The 17,225-nt window shown below is 43.2% G+C and overlaps 1 protein-coding gene across 1 annotated transcript in view; it reads right to left on the bottom strand.

Moving 5' to 3' along the window:
* Positions 1-500: 500 nt before the first annotated feature.
* EPC2 (enhancer of polycomb homolog 2) overlaps positions 501-17,225 on the bottom strand; it is a 39,226-nt gene continuing 22,501 nt past the window's right edge. Inside the window, exons 4-14 of the mRNA XM_032693049.1 lie at positions 16,787-16,993; positions 16,072-16,220; positions 15,679-15,811; positions 14,599-14,787; positions 14,260-14,349; positions 12,709-12,854; positions 12,273-12,616; positions 7,083-7,219; positions 5,221-5,380; positions 3,841-4,174; positions 501-1,881 (exon numbers count right to left, since the gene is read on the bottom strand). Coding sequence (XP_032548940.1) covers positions 1,809-1,881; positions 3,841-4,174; positions 5,221-5,380; positions 7,083-7,219; positions 12,273-12,616; positions 12,709-12,854; positions 14,260-14,349; positions 14,599-14,787; positions 15,679-15,811; positions 16,072-16,220; positions 16,787-16,993 — 1,962 coding nt within the window. The 3' untranslated portion in view covers positions 501-1,808. The remainder of the gene's footprint in view (positions 1,882-3,840; positions 4,175-5,220; positions 5,381-7,082; positions 7,220-12,272; positions 12,617-12,708; positions 12,855-14,259; positions 14,350-14,598; positions 14,788-15,678; positions 15,812-16,071; positions 16,221-16,786; positions 16,994-17,225) is intronic.

Below are 17,225 nucleotides of genomic sequence, written 5' to 3'. Positions count from 1 at the left end.
AAGCTCTGCAAAGTGTTTTCAGCTGCCAGAAATTTTAACTTCCACAACGCAAGACAAAGCAGGCTGAAACACAACTTGGGTTAAAAATAGCTCTTTATATGTAGCTGAGAAGAAAAACACACTGACTGCATGACATCAAGGCAAAGCACATCTTGAGTTTCTGAGGAGGGTGGGTCTGGACTAGACAACCTCAAAGATTCTGTGATTTGTAAGGAATATCAGAAACATTATCCAAACGTGGAGAATCCAACAGTCAAACGATGCACCCCAAGTTTCTCTGGAAGAACAAGAAAGTCTCATTCACCAGATTCCCAGGTCTCAGATCCCAACCTCCAGCCCCATCCCTCCCCTTCCACAGACAGGGAATAACCTGGAACCTTCTGGAAACCAGTGCATACGCCGTGCTGCAAACCACACCAGGAGCCCCCTTAAACAAACCCCTAAAAACTTCCAGGCGTCACTGCTTGCACCCTGTGAAAGAACCACATGTGCACCATGGCCAGGTTTTGATATGTATTTTTTATTTCCCTGCAGTTTTCACTTATCAAGAACAAGTAACAGGGAAAGTTGTCTGAACTAGTGCATAAACAAACATTCGGAAACACCACTACACGTATCTAATGTACAAGAACCGTATAAAAAAAGTCACTAAAACACTACACTACGAAGGTGTCCAACGCTTACAGTCAGACTTTTTCCAACCCGTTACTTGCCTTGTAGCCACAGGAAAACTCTCCAAAATTGAAAAGACAATCTTGCCACGACCCTCCCCCTCCCCTTTCCCTCCCCCCCCCCCCCGCCCCACCTCCCCTCCCCACCCACCACCTGGGATGGCTCGATATCTAGACATCCAATAATGAAATTATTGCAATGATATATAATGCAATACATACCTGGTAAAATATCCTTTAATGTGGGGGTGTGGTACAGTTGGAAAGCCGGTTAAAATACGCAGAGTCTTCGGATAAAATGTCATCGAGGTGAAAATTTTGCTCAGATCTGCACAGTTTCACGTGTGCCAGATGCATAATTTTCCTACTCAGTTCTCTGTGGTTTGTTTTTTCTTTTTTCTCTCTCTCTCCCTCCCTCTCTCTCTCTCTCCTGTGTAATTATTTTTTATAAACTGGTATTATAAATAGAAATATACATTCAAAATATATGGAAAAGTGAGTGACTACATTAAATTTGCATGTATCGATCCATCCCTTTCCCCTGCACAGTAATAGAAAATACTATTTTGCCTTGAACTTCATATTTGACAGTGAAATGCCACTAAAGTATTTACCAAAAAGTCCATCTAGTCAAATTGTGAAACAAAATGAACCAAGTGAAAACTTTACATTTCCTTTAGAAAAAAATTACAAGAATTTTGTTTCCTAGCTATGAATCTTTAACTTTTTTTTTTTTTAGACACAAAGTTGCATTTATTTGTACAAGATACAAAATGTAAACATGGCAAAATAAATAGTTTAAACAAGTGATGCAGGATCCCATGTCATGCTCATGATCCCATTAAAGAATTATTTTTTTAATCCATTCAGTTGCAAATTCAAGTGCAAAAGCATGATGATGAATATCTACTATTCAAGTAACAGAAATAATATTGATGATACAAATAAACTATTTTACAAGGTAGTGATTTTCCCAAATTTTACAAAATTTACATTATATATCGACTTAATACACGATATAATTCGAGTCCATTTAGGTCTGTCTGAGTTCTCTGTGATCCACAGAGTGCTGTGTTTTGCATTCAGGTGGAATTAAATGACCACCCCAGGGGCACAGGTGGAGACACTGGGGGGAGGTTATGTCACTTCCATGGCTACTGTGGTCTCTGCTATGCCGTTCAAGCCCAGGCGTTCTGGCTCGTGGTTCTCCCTGCAAGGCAACAGAATTCCAGGGTTACAGCCAGAAAATGAGGATCCCCTCAGTTTGAATCATTTCTTTCCTCTGCTGTGTGTTTCTCCCTGGAGCAGGGAGAAGCCTTAACACACACACACTGCAAAGGTGATTTAAAAGGAAATACTGGCTTCCAACACAACTGCTGTTACTGCACTGACAGTGCACCCCTTCTACAAGATCAGTGCATTTAATTGTCAACTACCAGCCTAAATGATGGATAAGAGCACTAAATAGCACTAAAAAGTCTCCTGAAGGAACAAAGTCAAGATACACCAGGATAACTCAGCATCAGTTTTTCTGTCAGTGAACAAAGTGTTATAATTCCCCCTCGAGTGCAAGAAATCTTAAATTTTTTCTAATCGTTTACTAAGACCCATTTTTTCCTTTTCCAGTTCATAGACACATGTGGCTTTGTTTCTTTAAATAGCAGAGACTTAAAACAAACCCCAAGTACTGCCATTTTCAGACAACTTGGCCAACTGCAAGCTCCTGCCACTGCTGTGAAACATCTTCTGAGTATCCTAAAATAACAGTGCTGCTGTTCAATGAAAATAAACATCTTAATGGTTGGGCTTGATTATCTTGAAGGTCTTTTCCAACCTAAACAATTCTATGATTCTGTCATTTTATCTATCTATGTAAGATGCAGTTTTCTGGTTTGTAAGTTACATAAATAGATAACACACGTATCCATATATTTATATAAAAAAGGTATGTGCCAGCCTGTATCTTACAAAATGGGTTCCCAAAGTTATGAAGAGAATGTGTGCAGAGTTTGACAGAATCTACACGGAAGTGCTGCATGAGAAGGCACAAATTAAAATGGCTAAAACTGCCATTAAAGTGGCCATTTCAGACACTTACTGAAGTTAACCAAAATTACTGGTGCCTAAAACCAGTGCAAATTATTTGGGGGGTTAATCTGCCAAATGAGCTCTTGTTGGTTTGGCCACACTGGAGGTGCTGAGGGTGTTCTGGGAAGTCTCTTGGGGGGGAAACAATGTTCTCTAGTGCAGAGTTGGGCATGGAGAGAACACAACCTCAAGCTGCACCAGGGGCAGTTCAGGTGGGACATCAGGGGGAATTTCTTTGTGGAAAGGGTTGCCAAGCGTTGGAACCCAAGGAGGTTTGGAATCCTCATCCCTGGAGGTGTCCAAGGAAGGACTGGCTGTGGCACTCAGTGCTCTGGGCTGGGGGACAAGGTGGGCATCGGGCACAGGGGGGACTCTGTGACCCTGGAGAGAGGACACAGCCTCAAGCCATGGCAGGGGAGGGTCAGGTTGGACATCAGGAGGAATTTCTCCATGGAAAGGGTTGTCAGGCATTGAAATCCAGGGAGGTTTGGAGTCCCCATCCCTGAAGGTGTTCAGGGAAGGACTGGATGTGGCACTGGGTGGCAAGGGGGAAACGAACACGGGGTGCACTCCATGGGCTGGAAGAGAGGACACAGCCTCAAAGCTGCACCAGGGGAAGTTCAGGTTGCACAGCAGGAGGAATTTCTCCATGGAAAGGGTTGTCAGGCACTGGAACCCAGGGAGGTTTGGAGTCCCCATCCCTGAAGGTGCCCAAGGAAGTACTGGCTGTGGCACTCAGTGCTCTGGGCTGGGGGGACTGAGCACAGGGTGCACTCCATGGGCTGGAAGAGAGGACACAGCCTCAAAGCTGCCCCAGGGGAAGTTCAGGTTGCACAGCAGGAGCAATTTCTCCATGGAAAGGGTTGTCAAGCATTGAACCTGCCCAGGGAGGTGGTGAAATCACCATCCCTGGAGGTGCCCAAGGAACGACAGGACACGGCAGAGGGTGGACTGGGAGGCCCTTCCCAACGTCAACACCTCAGCGATTCCACGTGACTCAAGCGGCACAACCGCGGCAGCCCCGCCCGCGTGCCCCCTGCTCACCTTGCTATACTGCTGATGGCACTGCCCCCCTGCTCACCTTGCTATACTGCTGATGGCACTGCTGGGGGTCACCTTTGGCACTCTGTCCATGCTGGCAGCGACTGTGGCGAGTTTTAAGGCGGTGGGGGACGGCGCCGACGTCCGCGTGTTGATGTGCACGTTGACGGGGGACACGACGCTGACGTTGTTGAGGTGCACCGTGCTGGGCAGGCACGAATTGTTCATGGGCACAGCCTGGGGGCTGCTCGTGCACAGCGCTGGGATTAAGTGGTTTGTGGTGCTGTGGCCAACTGTCCTTACCAGCTGCACGGTGGAGATCCCTGGGCTGGATGATAAAGCCATGTTGGTGGAGTACAAGGTTCTGGAGGTTCCTGTTACGACAGAAATGTTGTTTATTAAACCAGGTGATGCTGTATGTCTGTCCCTGGGATGGTGCAAGAATCCTTATTTCACAGCCTAATCTTACAGCCCTCAAAGCGCTGCCCTCTTGGACACAATCTCAGAGAATTACACACAGATGTCTCTCTCTCTCTCCCCCTTTCCTGGAGCTGCTCCAGTATATTGATTTTATTCAGTCGTGTTTTTTCTCCCTCTATTCATTTCATATTATCATTAACCCAGCCTGGCAGAAGGTCTATAAAACTAATCACTTCATTAGCTGCTAAAACAACAAATTACTCTAAAAGCCTTTTCTTTGTGCTGGCAGCCCAATGTCGAATCACATTTGCCTCTTGGCTACGTGGCCATGGCACCAGCACAACCAGGAGGAGGGGTGGGAGGAAGGCACTGAATGCCAGTGCCTAGACTTCTGCCTGAATTTGGGAAGAATCCTAAATGCAGTGAAACCCAAAACTTACAGTGAAGTCAAAAGAATTACCAGTAGCAGCTGGTTAGTATGTTTTTGGCTGAACCTTTGAGATAATGACCAAATAATTTATCAACTTGGCCGTTTCCTTCTCAAAGTGCTTCATGTTTAAGCAACTGATTTATTTTTTCATTACACATTCACACTGGTTTTAAGGTGCTGTCACACTTTTGATGGTAACAGATTATCAAAAGGTAAACCAAAGGAAAAATACACAATGCTCCCCCAATGTAAAAGAGCATTTGGTAGCTTTATATCCATATTAACAACAGATGTTGGAAAAGGCTCTCAGGACTGGGGGGATCCTTGGGGATCCTGTGCAGGGCAAGGTGTTGGACTTGGATGATCTTTGTGAGTCCCTCCCAGCTCAGGATATTCTGTAATTCTGTGACACATGTCACTGCCCAAGAGTATTTTAGAGAACGTTATTTAAAACTATCACAATTAATACATTTGATTTTTCATTTATTAAATGAGAAATAAGATCAGTTGGTAAGTAAGAACAGCTGACATTCTTGGCTCATACTAGACAGGAGTTTTAAGCATCATCACCTGAAGGCTGGACAACACCATTGATATTGTTGTGGCTGGTGTTGGGTTCCTTGGTGCCCTCACTGCGGCCGGGGGCAGGAGCACTGACCACTGCAGAGGCAGCAAAGTGGGCACTGGCTGAATCCAGGGTTTTGGACATACAGTCAGAGGTGCTGGAGCCCTGGGAGGAAAAAAAAAAGAGGGGGAAAAAAGTGGTTTTCATAATTACCTAAGTACAAAATGATACAGTGTTTGGATTGCTCCAGTGCACAAGTACCACCACGTAAATACAGACTTGTTCTACATGTAACCTACTGCACTGAAACATGGAATATTTCTGTGTCACAAGACTGATGGGGAGCTGAATATCAGTGTCCAAAGGAGTGCTGGGCAAGTCCTTCCCAATCCAGCCACTCAATGGCAAGGGCAGTTCTCAGCACAACAGAGCACTCTTGTCATGTGCTGTTCAGCCTGGAGGAGAGAAGGTTCTGGGGAGACCTGAGAGCCCCTTCCAGGGCCTAAAGGGGCTCCAGGAGAGCTGGAGAGGGATTGGGACAAGGGATGGAGGGACAGGACACAGGGAATGGCTTCCCACTGCCAGAGGGCAGGGATAGATGAGATATTGAGAAGGAATTCCTGGCTGGGAGGGTGGGGAGGCCCTGGCCCAGGTTGCCCAGAGAAGCTGTGGCTGCCCCTGGATCCCTGGAAGTGTCCAAGGCCAGGTTGGACAGGGCTTGGAGCAACCTGGGCTGGTGGAAGGTGTCCCTGCCCATGGCAGGGGGTGGGATGAGATGATCTTTGAGGTCTCTTCCAACCCAAACCATTCTGGGATCCCATGGAAGTCTTTGAGAAGTTTCCTTTAAGATGATGACTATGCCTTAAGCTTCTCAAGTCTCCTTTCTCTCCTGTCTCCAGGCAGGAAACACTCTGCAGGTGCAAACCTAAAGGATGTTTAGTATTTCTGGTCCATCCACTCTCATGGAGTGATTTTGTACCACAGCAGTTTGTGCCCTGCTCATTCTGGAAATCACACATTATCCATCAGCCCAATTCCTCTGAAACAACAGTAAGCCTTACCATTCTTACTGGAAAGAAGGTTAATTCTGCAATTGCAATTTATATTGACTTAAGAAATTACTTTGCACAGAAGCTTAGAGTGTTTTAAAGATCCAAAATTCATTCCTTTTGTTTAAATATTCTGGCATCATCTCCTTACACTTAAAAAATGTCCTCTGCCAACACAGAATCCCTGATTAACTGAAGTAGAAAACACTGAGGAGAAGGAACAAACAGCACAAGCAATTAAGATATTAAATGCTCAAAGTAAAAGTAACAGACAACAGCAACAGCTTTTGTATTTTTTTGGTAAGGAAGTAACAGAGAACTAAGCACACCTGAAAATCTTTCCTCCCTTGCAAGGTATTACAGAGGAAAAATGGGATTCTTTTAGAAGACAGAATATGCAAATATGCAAAGCTCTGTTTTTCCTCTCAGAGGTACCAATTTGGAGGACTCACTGAACATCTGCTCATAATAGAACCTTACCATAATAGAACATTACCTCATCAGGTAATTTTATTAAAGGAGTCTCTTCAGAGCTGTTACACAAAGGGAGGTAAACCCAGTGAAAGTAGTAAGACTTAAAAGCACACTGGTGTTTCTACACTTGGGGATGCAGGGAACACATGAAACCATGAAGTCTCAACTTCTAAAATGCAACCATGAGATACAACTTATAAAAAAATACAACCTGACTAAAAATATTCAACATTCACTCTAAAATGTAATACCTTTACTGGGCTGTTATATTTAACTTGTATAAGAGATGAACACAGTAAGCAAACAGGAATTAGCAGCATGTGAGGACATTTTGGGAGCAGTACCTGTGCTTTTGGATGTGCCTGCTGGGAGGAGTGCTGGGACTGCTGTTTCTGCTGCAGCTGAGCCAGCTGTTGCCTCTGCATTTGCACCAACTGCTGTTGGTGTGTCTGGAACTGCTCCTCTGTGATACCCCCTGTTACTACAGGAAAGAAAGGGGAGCAGAGTTACACAGCCCTGCACAAAGCAAACACATCTGAAAGGCAGCAGTGCAGCTATTTTGGACAACAAGTGCTCAAAGACAACATACATTGTGTCAGATGCTTCCAACGATCTTCCTATATTCTTATGTAAAGGAGAGGTCAAGCTACATTTGTTTGTTTGTTTGTTGTGTTCCTACAGTGAATCAATTTAGAACAAAAGAACACTGTTGCTTTTAAGCAGTCTTTATCTTTGGTGGTTTTCTCTCCAGTAGCTTTAGGCAAAAGCTTAGAGAAAATATTTTCCTGCCTTTCAGAAAACAAGCACTGGCCTAAAAATCAGGGCTGAGGATGAAGTATCCTGGGCTGAGCTGGGCATCTGCTCTCCCAGGGAGCACTGGAGTTTATTCCTGTCCAAATTCCTCTCCTACAGTCCCTTGCTGTCCCTTTCTCTGACACCAGAGTACACTTGCAGGGAAACACAAGCCTGACACTGGAGAACACCAAAATTCTGAGATTTAAACAGCCTGTGCAGTTCTAGACCAGCCCTCACCTGACAGGACTATTCACCTATCTGGCAATTCCAGTCTGACCTTCCTCTTTCCCACCTTTCCTGAAGGATCTGCTCCTGTTTCACTTGAACAGGATTTTCTCTGCCAATGACATTTTTAAATGGAGTAACAGTTTAGGAGTGACATAAGTTAGTTCTGATGAAAAGCAGGTTAATGCCACCCCAGTAAGTCTCATGCTCCCAACACATGAAGGGAATGAAGTTGGAAAAGCTGTTTTTAACATTCTCTCCCTAAGAACTGCAGACTTGGTAGACTGAAAACACTGCCAAGTGTTTCATGTTGAAACCTGAGTTTTGTGCAGGTGATGCCAACCTCAGAACTGAGCTCTCTCAGGAGGAAGTAAAGAGAGAATTCACTTCTCAGAGATTCCCACGAATACATTTCAACAGTTTATCCTGAACCTTGTTTTAGCAAGGTTCAAGACTGAAGTTGTCCTGCACTCAAACACCTGGATTCTGCAATATCCTCTTATCAAGAGACACTGGGTTAACATTAAAATATGGAGTGATCCACCTTTCAGGGCCTGGCTCTACCATTTACTACTTTTAGTATTTGCAGTTGTCCTGAAATTCCATTCTTAAAAAGTACCAGAATTAGGACTGTGACTGCTTAGAAATTGGTACTGAAACTTCTCTACTGCTACATTATTAAACCAGCTCTCAACCATGTTACTCAGAAAGACCCAGAGTTACTCCTCTTGGGCTGCAGGGATATTACAAATTCCAACCTAATCTAACCCCAAATTTATTTTGCATTTAGCTTTACTTTGTTCCTCCTGCAGGTTCTTACCTATGACTACAAGCATTTAACTCAAAGTTCAGTCAGCTCACCCTGCTAAGTTCCCTCACCCCAGTCTCCCAAAACATGTGGCATTACTGAAGGCAAGAGGGCCAAGAACAGCATTATGGAATATATATTTTATTTTATTTATTTATTTCTATGGAATATATATTTCTATTTTAAAGCTCTGAGGTAACGAATTCCAGATGATGCCTTTTGTTTTATTAAAAAAAACTCATTTCAGAACAAGGTTATATTCTGTGTTTATAATCTCCCTTCCTTCCCAGTTTGACAGAGGCCATGAAGTCATTAAACACTCCACTCCAAGGTGCAGGGGAGGTGACTCCAGCCATGCAATAATCCCTTACTCTGCCTTTACAGGTTTGGATTTTGCTCCCTCCCTCAGGTATTTCCTCAGTGGTCACACTGAACTCAGCTGTTCCCCTTGTTAGAAACCAGCAGATGTTCATTAGCACATTTAAGATCATTTGGCTTCTGCCAAGTCAAACAACTGAAGGGTCCTAGAGAGAAAAAAAAGCAAACTTTTCCCCTGTCCCAAGGCAGCCTTTAAGGTCAGAGTGAAGTGCAAGGGCTCTGCTGAGCATCTCTTTTACCACAGGATGGAAATACTGCACCACCACGGGGTAAAAAAAAAAAAGGCACTGGCAAATTAAGTCTTCCTCCTTGACAGCTTTGGGTTGCATTTTTATGTCACTTCTCTTAGGATTTGAAGCCTTTAATCAAAGATCATCTTACAGGCTGCCCCGAAAGTGGCGTTTTATTAATTACTTCTACGTGGTGTTTAATGCTGGGGGAAAAAAAAAATACCTCTAAAAGCTAAAAGTTTGTTCCATAAGCAAAATCCTTCAGCTGGGAATAGCTGTCCTCTGTATCCAGGGACGTGGTTTTCCCACTTGCAGTTCTTATGACATGAGCAAGAGTTAATTAGCTCAAAGAATTGGTTTTTTATTCATGCACTGATCAGGCACTTGGAAGAAAAGACTGGTCACACATTTTTAATATTAGTCTCTGTTTCTACAGTGCATTGGAGGAAATACCAGAGGAAGAGTTGCTTAATTAATACAGGGAAAAATAAAATGCAGAGGTGATTTTAAATATTCTTGTGCAGCAAAAACCAAAGCAACTCTTAAGTCTTCTCTAAAATAAAACCATAAAAAAAAAATAAAATAAAAGTAATCAGTTTTAGTACTGCCACTGTTTCCTCTGGAGGCAGCTTTATGCTCACAGGTAAGTGTGCTATAAAATCAACTGATTTCAGCAAAGAGAATGACTTCAATAAATGCAGTGACAGTACTGTGCTCATTTAATGCACAACCAGACTCTGAGCAGCCCTTTTCAAATTTATTCACTATTTACTAGTGAGAAAATCCAACACTGTGCCTCTTGCTGGTTCAGTCATTTGGGGAACAATTCTGTTGTCTGTTGTGTCTGATCCTGCACCAGAATTACAGGATCTGGTTTGCAACTTAAATCTGGGATGAAAAAGGTCCTCCACAGCCATAAATTTCCCTGCATAATGCACTTCAGCTGCTGAGGGACCTCTGTATTCCCCAATGATTTTTAAAATTATAACACAAGTTTATTACTATTCCTGCCCAAAGTGGCTCAGACTCCTCAGATTTTGGCTTTAGGCATTTTTGAGCTGTTTCTCTGCAGCCTCTCCCACCATTCCAATGTGCATTTCTCCATCCTTCCCTTTAGTTCTCTTTCCCAAATAGTGCCAATCCTGCAGCACACAAGTGCTGGCCCACATGAGTGTATCACAGATATCTGACTTTGATCAATCTGGATATTGATATTCTTGTTGATGGGCATGACCTGACTCAGGAAGGGCTGATGTTTTATTCTTCTTTATTATCTACAAAACACAGGGCTCCCCTTTCCCTTCAGATAAACACTGCTCTCATTTTGGTTTTAATCATCATGTGCCATCTTCCCAGCTACAGGAATTCTCCCCCATTGCTGCAATCCTACAGCCAGTTATGGGATTTCACACATCTCTTCAACCTTTTTCCTTCACAGATCAGCTTCCATCCCAAAACCTTCTCCTCATTTTTTGGGCAGACTCCACCCAGAGCAGAATTCAAAGTGTTACATCCAGCTAATCCTTCAGTAGTTGACTGATATTTATTATATTATCACAAAAAAACCCAGAAAAAAATTAATCACCTTAACCTGGATCTTTCTAAGCACCTTCCCATACTTTGGTGCTGTCACACTTTATTCCTGCCAACAGGAATCTTGCAGCATTGCTCATTCTTGTTACATAAGGAGCTACCAGCTAAACCCTTGTTTTTCCTTCCAGTCCACGTTTCACAACCTTAACTCTTTTTATTTTCTGCACTTGCTTTAACAAGACATCTCTTGGTGCTTAATAATCCCATCACACACAACTGCCTCCTTCTGCTACAGGTGGAATTCTCCAGCCCTCTGTGTTCTTTCAAAAAGAATAATTACATAAAATAAAGCCATAGCACATTATATGTGTTCTTTTCATGCAGCAGAAATATTCCTGTGCAAATCTTTTCACAGGAGAGAACAACATGAAGGTTACAAGGACTAACCTGAAAAGATATAAAAGTATCAGGCTGGAATAAATATTCTCTGCTTAGGTTTCAATTTGCACACAGGAATTCTAGAGGTATGTTATTGATGATTAAAAACCCATTCCTGCAACTGAGTGTGAAAGAGATGGACCATTCCACAACCACAGGGAGTTAATTATGGAATTCAGAGTCAGCCTATTATATTGTTTAATCATCCTGGTTTACAACACCTAATTCTGAATATGATCAGAGCAGGGAAAGACTCAGGCGCTTGCTGATGCTTGGTAGGAGATCTCTTTTGGCTTATCTCCAGTTGTTCAGCTTTTTAAAGAATCATCTGATTATGAGTCTTTTATGATCATAAAGAAGTGACAATGCTAAAACTTGAGCAATTACAACTCTAGCATATAGAGCAAGTGATGCAAAGGCTATTTAATTTAAGCTTAAAACAATTTTTTCCTTTGGAAACTTTTATTCCAGCTTCAGTGCTGCCATACCCAGATCACCAACAACGGGTCTACAAGCATTTGCAAATGTTATGTATATATTATATTCTTGTGAAGACACAATGAGAAACTTTTTTATCTTTTTTTTTTTTTTAACATAAGAATGTGTCTTGCTCCTCTGGAGCTGCCAGGTCACAAAGTCTGCATTGGCTGGGAGAGCTGGACATGACATTTAAGGGAAAAGACAATTTCCCAAACTTAATCAGTGGCTGATGATTAGCTGAAAATCAGAGAAGGTGCATCACTGGACGCTTCCAGTGTCAACATTTTTGCTCTTTTCAGACCAAGGGCTTTTCTTTAGCACTCATAAAGAAAATTCTTCTGTCTTTAAACACAGTCAGACCAATTAGAGTCATGAAGGCTTAATTACACCTCAGCAATTCTTGATACAAGCAGAATCCCTCTGAATAATGTGTCTGAATCCAGCACTTCACCAAATTCTACTGGAACTGATGAAATAAAAGCAGGAGGAAGAGGGAAATTTCTGTATGTTCCAAGAAACACAAAATAATTAGTTATTTCAATCTGTGGTTTAGATACACACCGGTGCTCACGTCATCAGTCCAGTCACATGTAAAACCACCAAAATTCAGTATTTTAAGCTCCAGAAGAATTCAAACCCTTGCCTACCTGATATGCCATTCTTGCTGGTGTTCAGTAAAGCTACAGATGCTGCAGAGACTCTTTTGTTATTCACAGTCTGCCCTGGTTTCCTTGAGGTACATTCTTCGCTATCGCTGTCCTGGAGATTGAGTAGCCTGGGCTGGAAACACTGCAGTCGACATGATCTGATATTGCTTAGGATTTCAGGAAGGGACAGTCTGTTTTCACAAGGTTTATTGGAAGCATTGGTCCGTGAGAAATTAGAAGAAAAGTCTAAAGTCTGGGAAGAGCTTGAAAAACTGTTCAGCATTTCCGGGTCAATCTGCCTCAGGACAGGATCGTGCTCTGTGGATATTCGGTCCATTATAACCCTGAGGGAAGAGGATTGGGAAAAACCATCAGTCTGACTGTCTCTTTTTAATACTCTGAAGGGGCAGGAAGAGTTAAAGCAACACAGCTGTACCTTCCACCCCTGCCAATCCGCCTCCTTGCAAATCCTATGCACCTCCTCGGAATTGTCAGAGTTGTAAGGCAATGCCTGAACCTCAGTTTGTCCAATTCTGCCAATTCGGGGTTTTCGGACGAAGAGTTAGTTTGGTCCAAACGAGGCTGCAAAGCAAAAAAAAAAAAAAAACAGAAAAGGCAATTTTACACTCACTCAGAGAGTGTGGTTTGATTGGGGCACTCCTGGTTGAAGATGCCCACGGAATTATCACTTGATTAATATGCTCAGATCATAAGAAGATTTCTTTTTAAAATCATGAATTCATTAAGCCTTCACCGGCCATAAAATTAGACACCACAAACAAAATACAGCAAGAGCCCAAATTAATTCATTCTGCCAAGCAGCACATAAACCCATCCCACTGGCCCAGCACCTCCAGTCTGACACTGGCTCCTCTGGGAATTCAGCACAGGATGTAAAACACAGGGAGGGTGGGGAGGCCCTGGCCCAGGTTGCCCAGAGAAGCTGTGGCTGCCCCTGGATCCCTGGAAGTGTCCAAGGCCAGGCTGGATGGGGCTTGGAGCAACCTGGGCTGGTGGAAGGTCTCCCTGCCCATGGCAGAGGGTGGAACAAGATGAGTTTTAATGTCCCTTCCAGCCCAAACCATTGTGGGATTCTCTGATTCCATCTTTACAAGTAGAAATGCTCTGTGCTGTCTCAAATGACAGGTTAATAATACTTATTATCAATTTCTGTGATCAGCTTAAATGCAGGGCTGTAGAGTCAATCAATTTATGTTGAGTGAACCCAAACTCAAATGGCTTTGGTAGTTTAAAAGGACAAACTACCTAAAAAACCTAACATTTAGGCTGTTAAATAACCTGCTTCTAACAGCAATGGAAAACTAACAGAAAAGAATGAAAATACAAGTTTTCAGTCAACTCCTTTTGCTACAGGAGTTAAGGCTAAGGGAAAAGAGAAAGCAGGATAAACTCTAAGCAAGAGGGAAGCTCCAGCTGACCCTCTGGAACCAGAAGGAAGCTGACCCTCTGGAAGCAGAAATGAAGATGTTCTTGCAATTGTAACCTCATGGTTTTCAACATATTTACAGTTTGCACTGATTTCAAAACAAAATTTTGACTTAAATATGGCAAATATCTGCAACAGATGAAACCCCTCTGCTCACAATGGCAGACTCAATGTCCTGGTAGGATCCCTCAGCAGGTCTCAGAACTGGGACAACTGGGATCTAACTCTAATGAGCTCTATGAGCTGGGGAGAAAGGATGTGCTAAGGGAAGTGAGGAGACAAAAAAAGATCATCTCCCTTCTTAGCAGTGGCTGAATTGGTGTGCAGGAGACATGTTATATCACCTTCAGGTAACCACAGAGTGATAGTACAGTGAGAGTCATTCCCAAAGACTGAAAACTGTCTCTGGATTCATCAAAGTTTTGGTGGTGAGAGGGGGAACAGAAGACTTGAGACAAGAACACTGTGCCAGCCCAAATTTAAGAAAAAACCCACCACCATAACCAAACCACCACCCTAAATCCAACAGCATGGCCTTACAGCATAATACTGGCATCCTGCTCTCCTCCTGAAAGCACAGGGGCCGTCGGGATCGTTCTCTTCTTCTGCTTCTGACACTGGTGAGGGTACCTGGACCAGAAACAATGTCATTCTCCCCACTGCCACATTCACACAATTTTATTTATTTTATACAAGTTTGTATAAAATAACACAGACTGCCACAGTTATATTTTAAAAGCAGCTTCTCAAAGCATAACTTGGAAGAAAAAATCATAGTTTATACAGGGATCTTTTAAATACAGAGGTGGACAAGCCACACTGGCCAAATTACAGGCAGCTGTGAGTACCCTGAGATTTTTGCAGCAGGGTGTTTGTTACCTGTGGGAACTCATCTTCATCTGAGCTGTGGAAGTCGTACTGTTTGATGTCACTCTTGCTGAGCACAGGCAGGGGCTCAGCTGAGGGCTGAGGAGTCACCACACACTCCAGCTTAGGCTTCTTCAGGTACTTCTTCTTCTGACGGACAACATCGGACACCTCCTCCTTCAGGGAGGAGTGATGAGGATGCTGGGGGGGAAGGGGGGAAAACAGTGTGTGTGAAATAAATTAGGCATGAGAAGAGGAAAGGTTAATTACCAAGACATGGCTGCTTATCTCCCTAAGCAGACATCTGAGACACGTCGTGCAAAATTTATTCAAAATGCGAAAAAAGAGAACTTAAACCTCTGATTGTTTATTAATAAATAGCTGTAAAGACAAACTCAAAGCTCTCAAGCCATAAGACAGCCTAAGAGGCTCCTTGCTTTGCAGTACAGTCAGTATATTGTAATTGGAATTCCTATTCCAGTTATTTTCTGAAATCTCATTTTTCTACAGCACCTTCCATTTTTTGAACTGCTCAGATACGTTCAAAAGAAAGCACCTAGTTTGCTTCGTGTTTATACTTTTGTACAGATGTGATGGTATTTGGTTTGGCTGTTTAAGATGTTTCTAACACAAACCCTCTGTGGTGAGCAACTCCCATCGATATTAAACTGTTCCCCTGAACACAAATGTTATTAAACTTCAAAGCTTTCCTTTAAAAAAAGATTATTTCACTTGGAAAACTCTCACTTTGAAGGAGACGCCAGCGCAGTTTAAGTTTACCCCAAATTACCACTTATCAATAACTGACTGAAAGTAACTCCAGAGAAGGAGCTCAGCTTCAGAGCCAGAGGAGAAGCAGAAGGAATGGCAGAATTCCTGGAGAAGCAGCCGGGGTTTGTCTGGAATTCCAGCACCACTAGGTGTCGCGGGTGCTAAATACAAACTTCAGCTCTCAGCCTACACCTCCAAGCACCTTGGAACTGCCAATATCTCAGGCTATTGCCTCAAAACCACATCTCAACTCCAACCTGGGCATATCCAAAGGAATGATGAACTCGATAACAAAAGATTCCCAGCAGGAAATAACCTTACCTTCACTTTACATTCTTGAACTTTGTGATGGTTTCCGTTGTGGAGAGACGATGGAGTTGTGCCCATCTCTTTTTCAGGTCTGTTGAGCTTCACTTCATTGAGGATTTCACCTCCATAATCACCCAAGTGGTACCTCGAAAAACAGGATTAAAACCATAATATTGCATCTCCACTGGGAAATGTCTGAAAGGCCAACAGTCTGCACAAACCCCTTTTATTTCACCTTCTGAAGTTATATGTAAGTACATATTTAAGTGGTATACAAGCCTTCAGCCACGTGTGCAGAAGACACACAGAAATAAATTACAAGAGATGCTTTCAAACCCATTCAATGAAATTTAAAACCTTGGTGTTATATAAATGACCTCTTACAGGTGTAACCTGCAATTTTACCTTTTCTCAACAACCTCTAACGTTAAATGCAACAGCTCCCGTTTTGTCTTCTCTCTCCTCTTAATCATCTCCAGAATGGTTATGGCTCTGCTGAACTCCCTCCTCAACTTCAACATCTTCTCATAAGAAGCTTCATCGTTCTTTCGGTTCTGTCCAGAGATCAGACACATTTTAAGTCAAGCCCAAAACCCACGAGGCTTAAACTGCACAAATAAAGTGACGTAAATGTTGCTGCAAGTGAGGCTCGGGAGCACACTCCAAAGCAGCTTTTCCTAAAGCACATCCAACCTGCAAACAAACCCCAACTTCTCAGCCATTTCCCCCCCTGCTCTGTCTGCTCAGATCCCACATAAACCCAGTGGAAGTTTGGCAGAACAAGGAATTCACGGCTTGGCTCCCAAAACACTTTTCCCGCCTTGATTCCACGCAGAGTTGATGCAAAATGCTGAGTAATTTCAGACTTCCTGGTTCAAATCACATCGTGCTACAAAAAAATGAAACCTGAACTATTCACTCCATGGCAAGTGGAAGGTTGTTTCCCCTTTTTTCCCCCCCAGAAAGGGAAGTTTGTAACCCAGCAAGTCCCACAACCGCTACAGACGCCGCTCTGAGTTTCAGCTCTCCAGCAAATGGACACAAACCGTCCCCTGGACAGGGATCCAAATGATTCCCTATCCCTGCAGGATTCCAAGGGACAAATCCAAATCCAAGGCACCTTTCTGGTCTGCATCTTCTCAGTCCTCCTCCTGAAGGCCACGTAGGGGTCGTTGTTGGTGGAGCCGTCCCTCTTCTCCTGCTTGATCTGGGGGATGAGGGAAGGCCCCCGGCAGTTCTTCCTCTTCCTCACCCAGTAGTCATAGACAGCCTTGATCAGGTAGTCGTCCTCATTTAGCAGCAATTTGGCCTCCTGAAGTGTCACAAGCTACAGGAGAACACAGGAAAGGTGCAATTGGGATGGGGGTGTAGGGAAAGCCATCGTGCACTCCCACCTCTTGGACGTTTTCTGAGTAAACTTCATTATTTTCTAGCACAAGAGGAAAAAAATATTCATGTACACTCCAGTACTTAAGCCACCAGCTGTTCTTCCTAAGTTACAGAGTTCCCAAATTTCCTGAGCCAGCATCATCACATCCTCCCTACAACACTCCAGACCT

The sequence above is a fragment of the Chiroxiphia lanceolata genome, chromosome 7, assembly GCF_009829145.1.
Source record: "Chiroxiphia lanceolata isolate bChiLan1 chromosome 7, bChiLan1.pri, whole genome shotgun sequence".
Classification (NCBI taxonomy): domain Eukaryota; kingdom Metazoa; phylum Chordata; class Aves; order Passeriformes; family Pipridae; genus Chiroxiphia; species Chiroxiphia lanceolata.
Note: the sequence above shows the minus strand (reverse complement) of the source record. Positions and strands in the feature narration are given on the sequence as shown.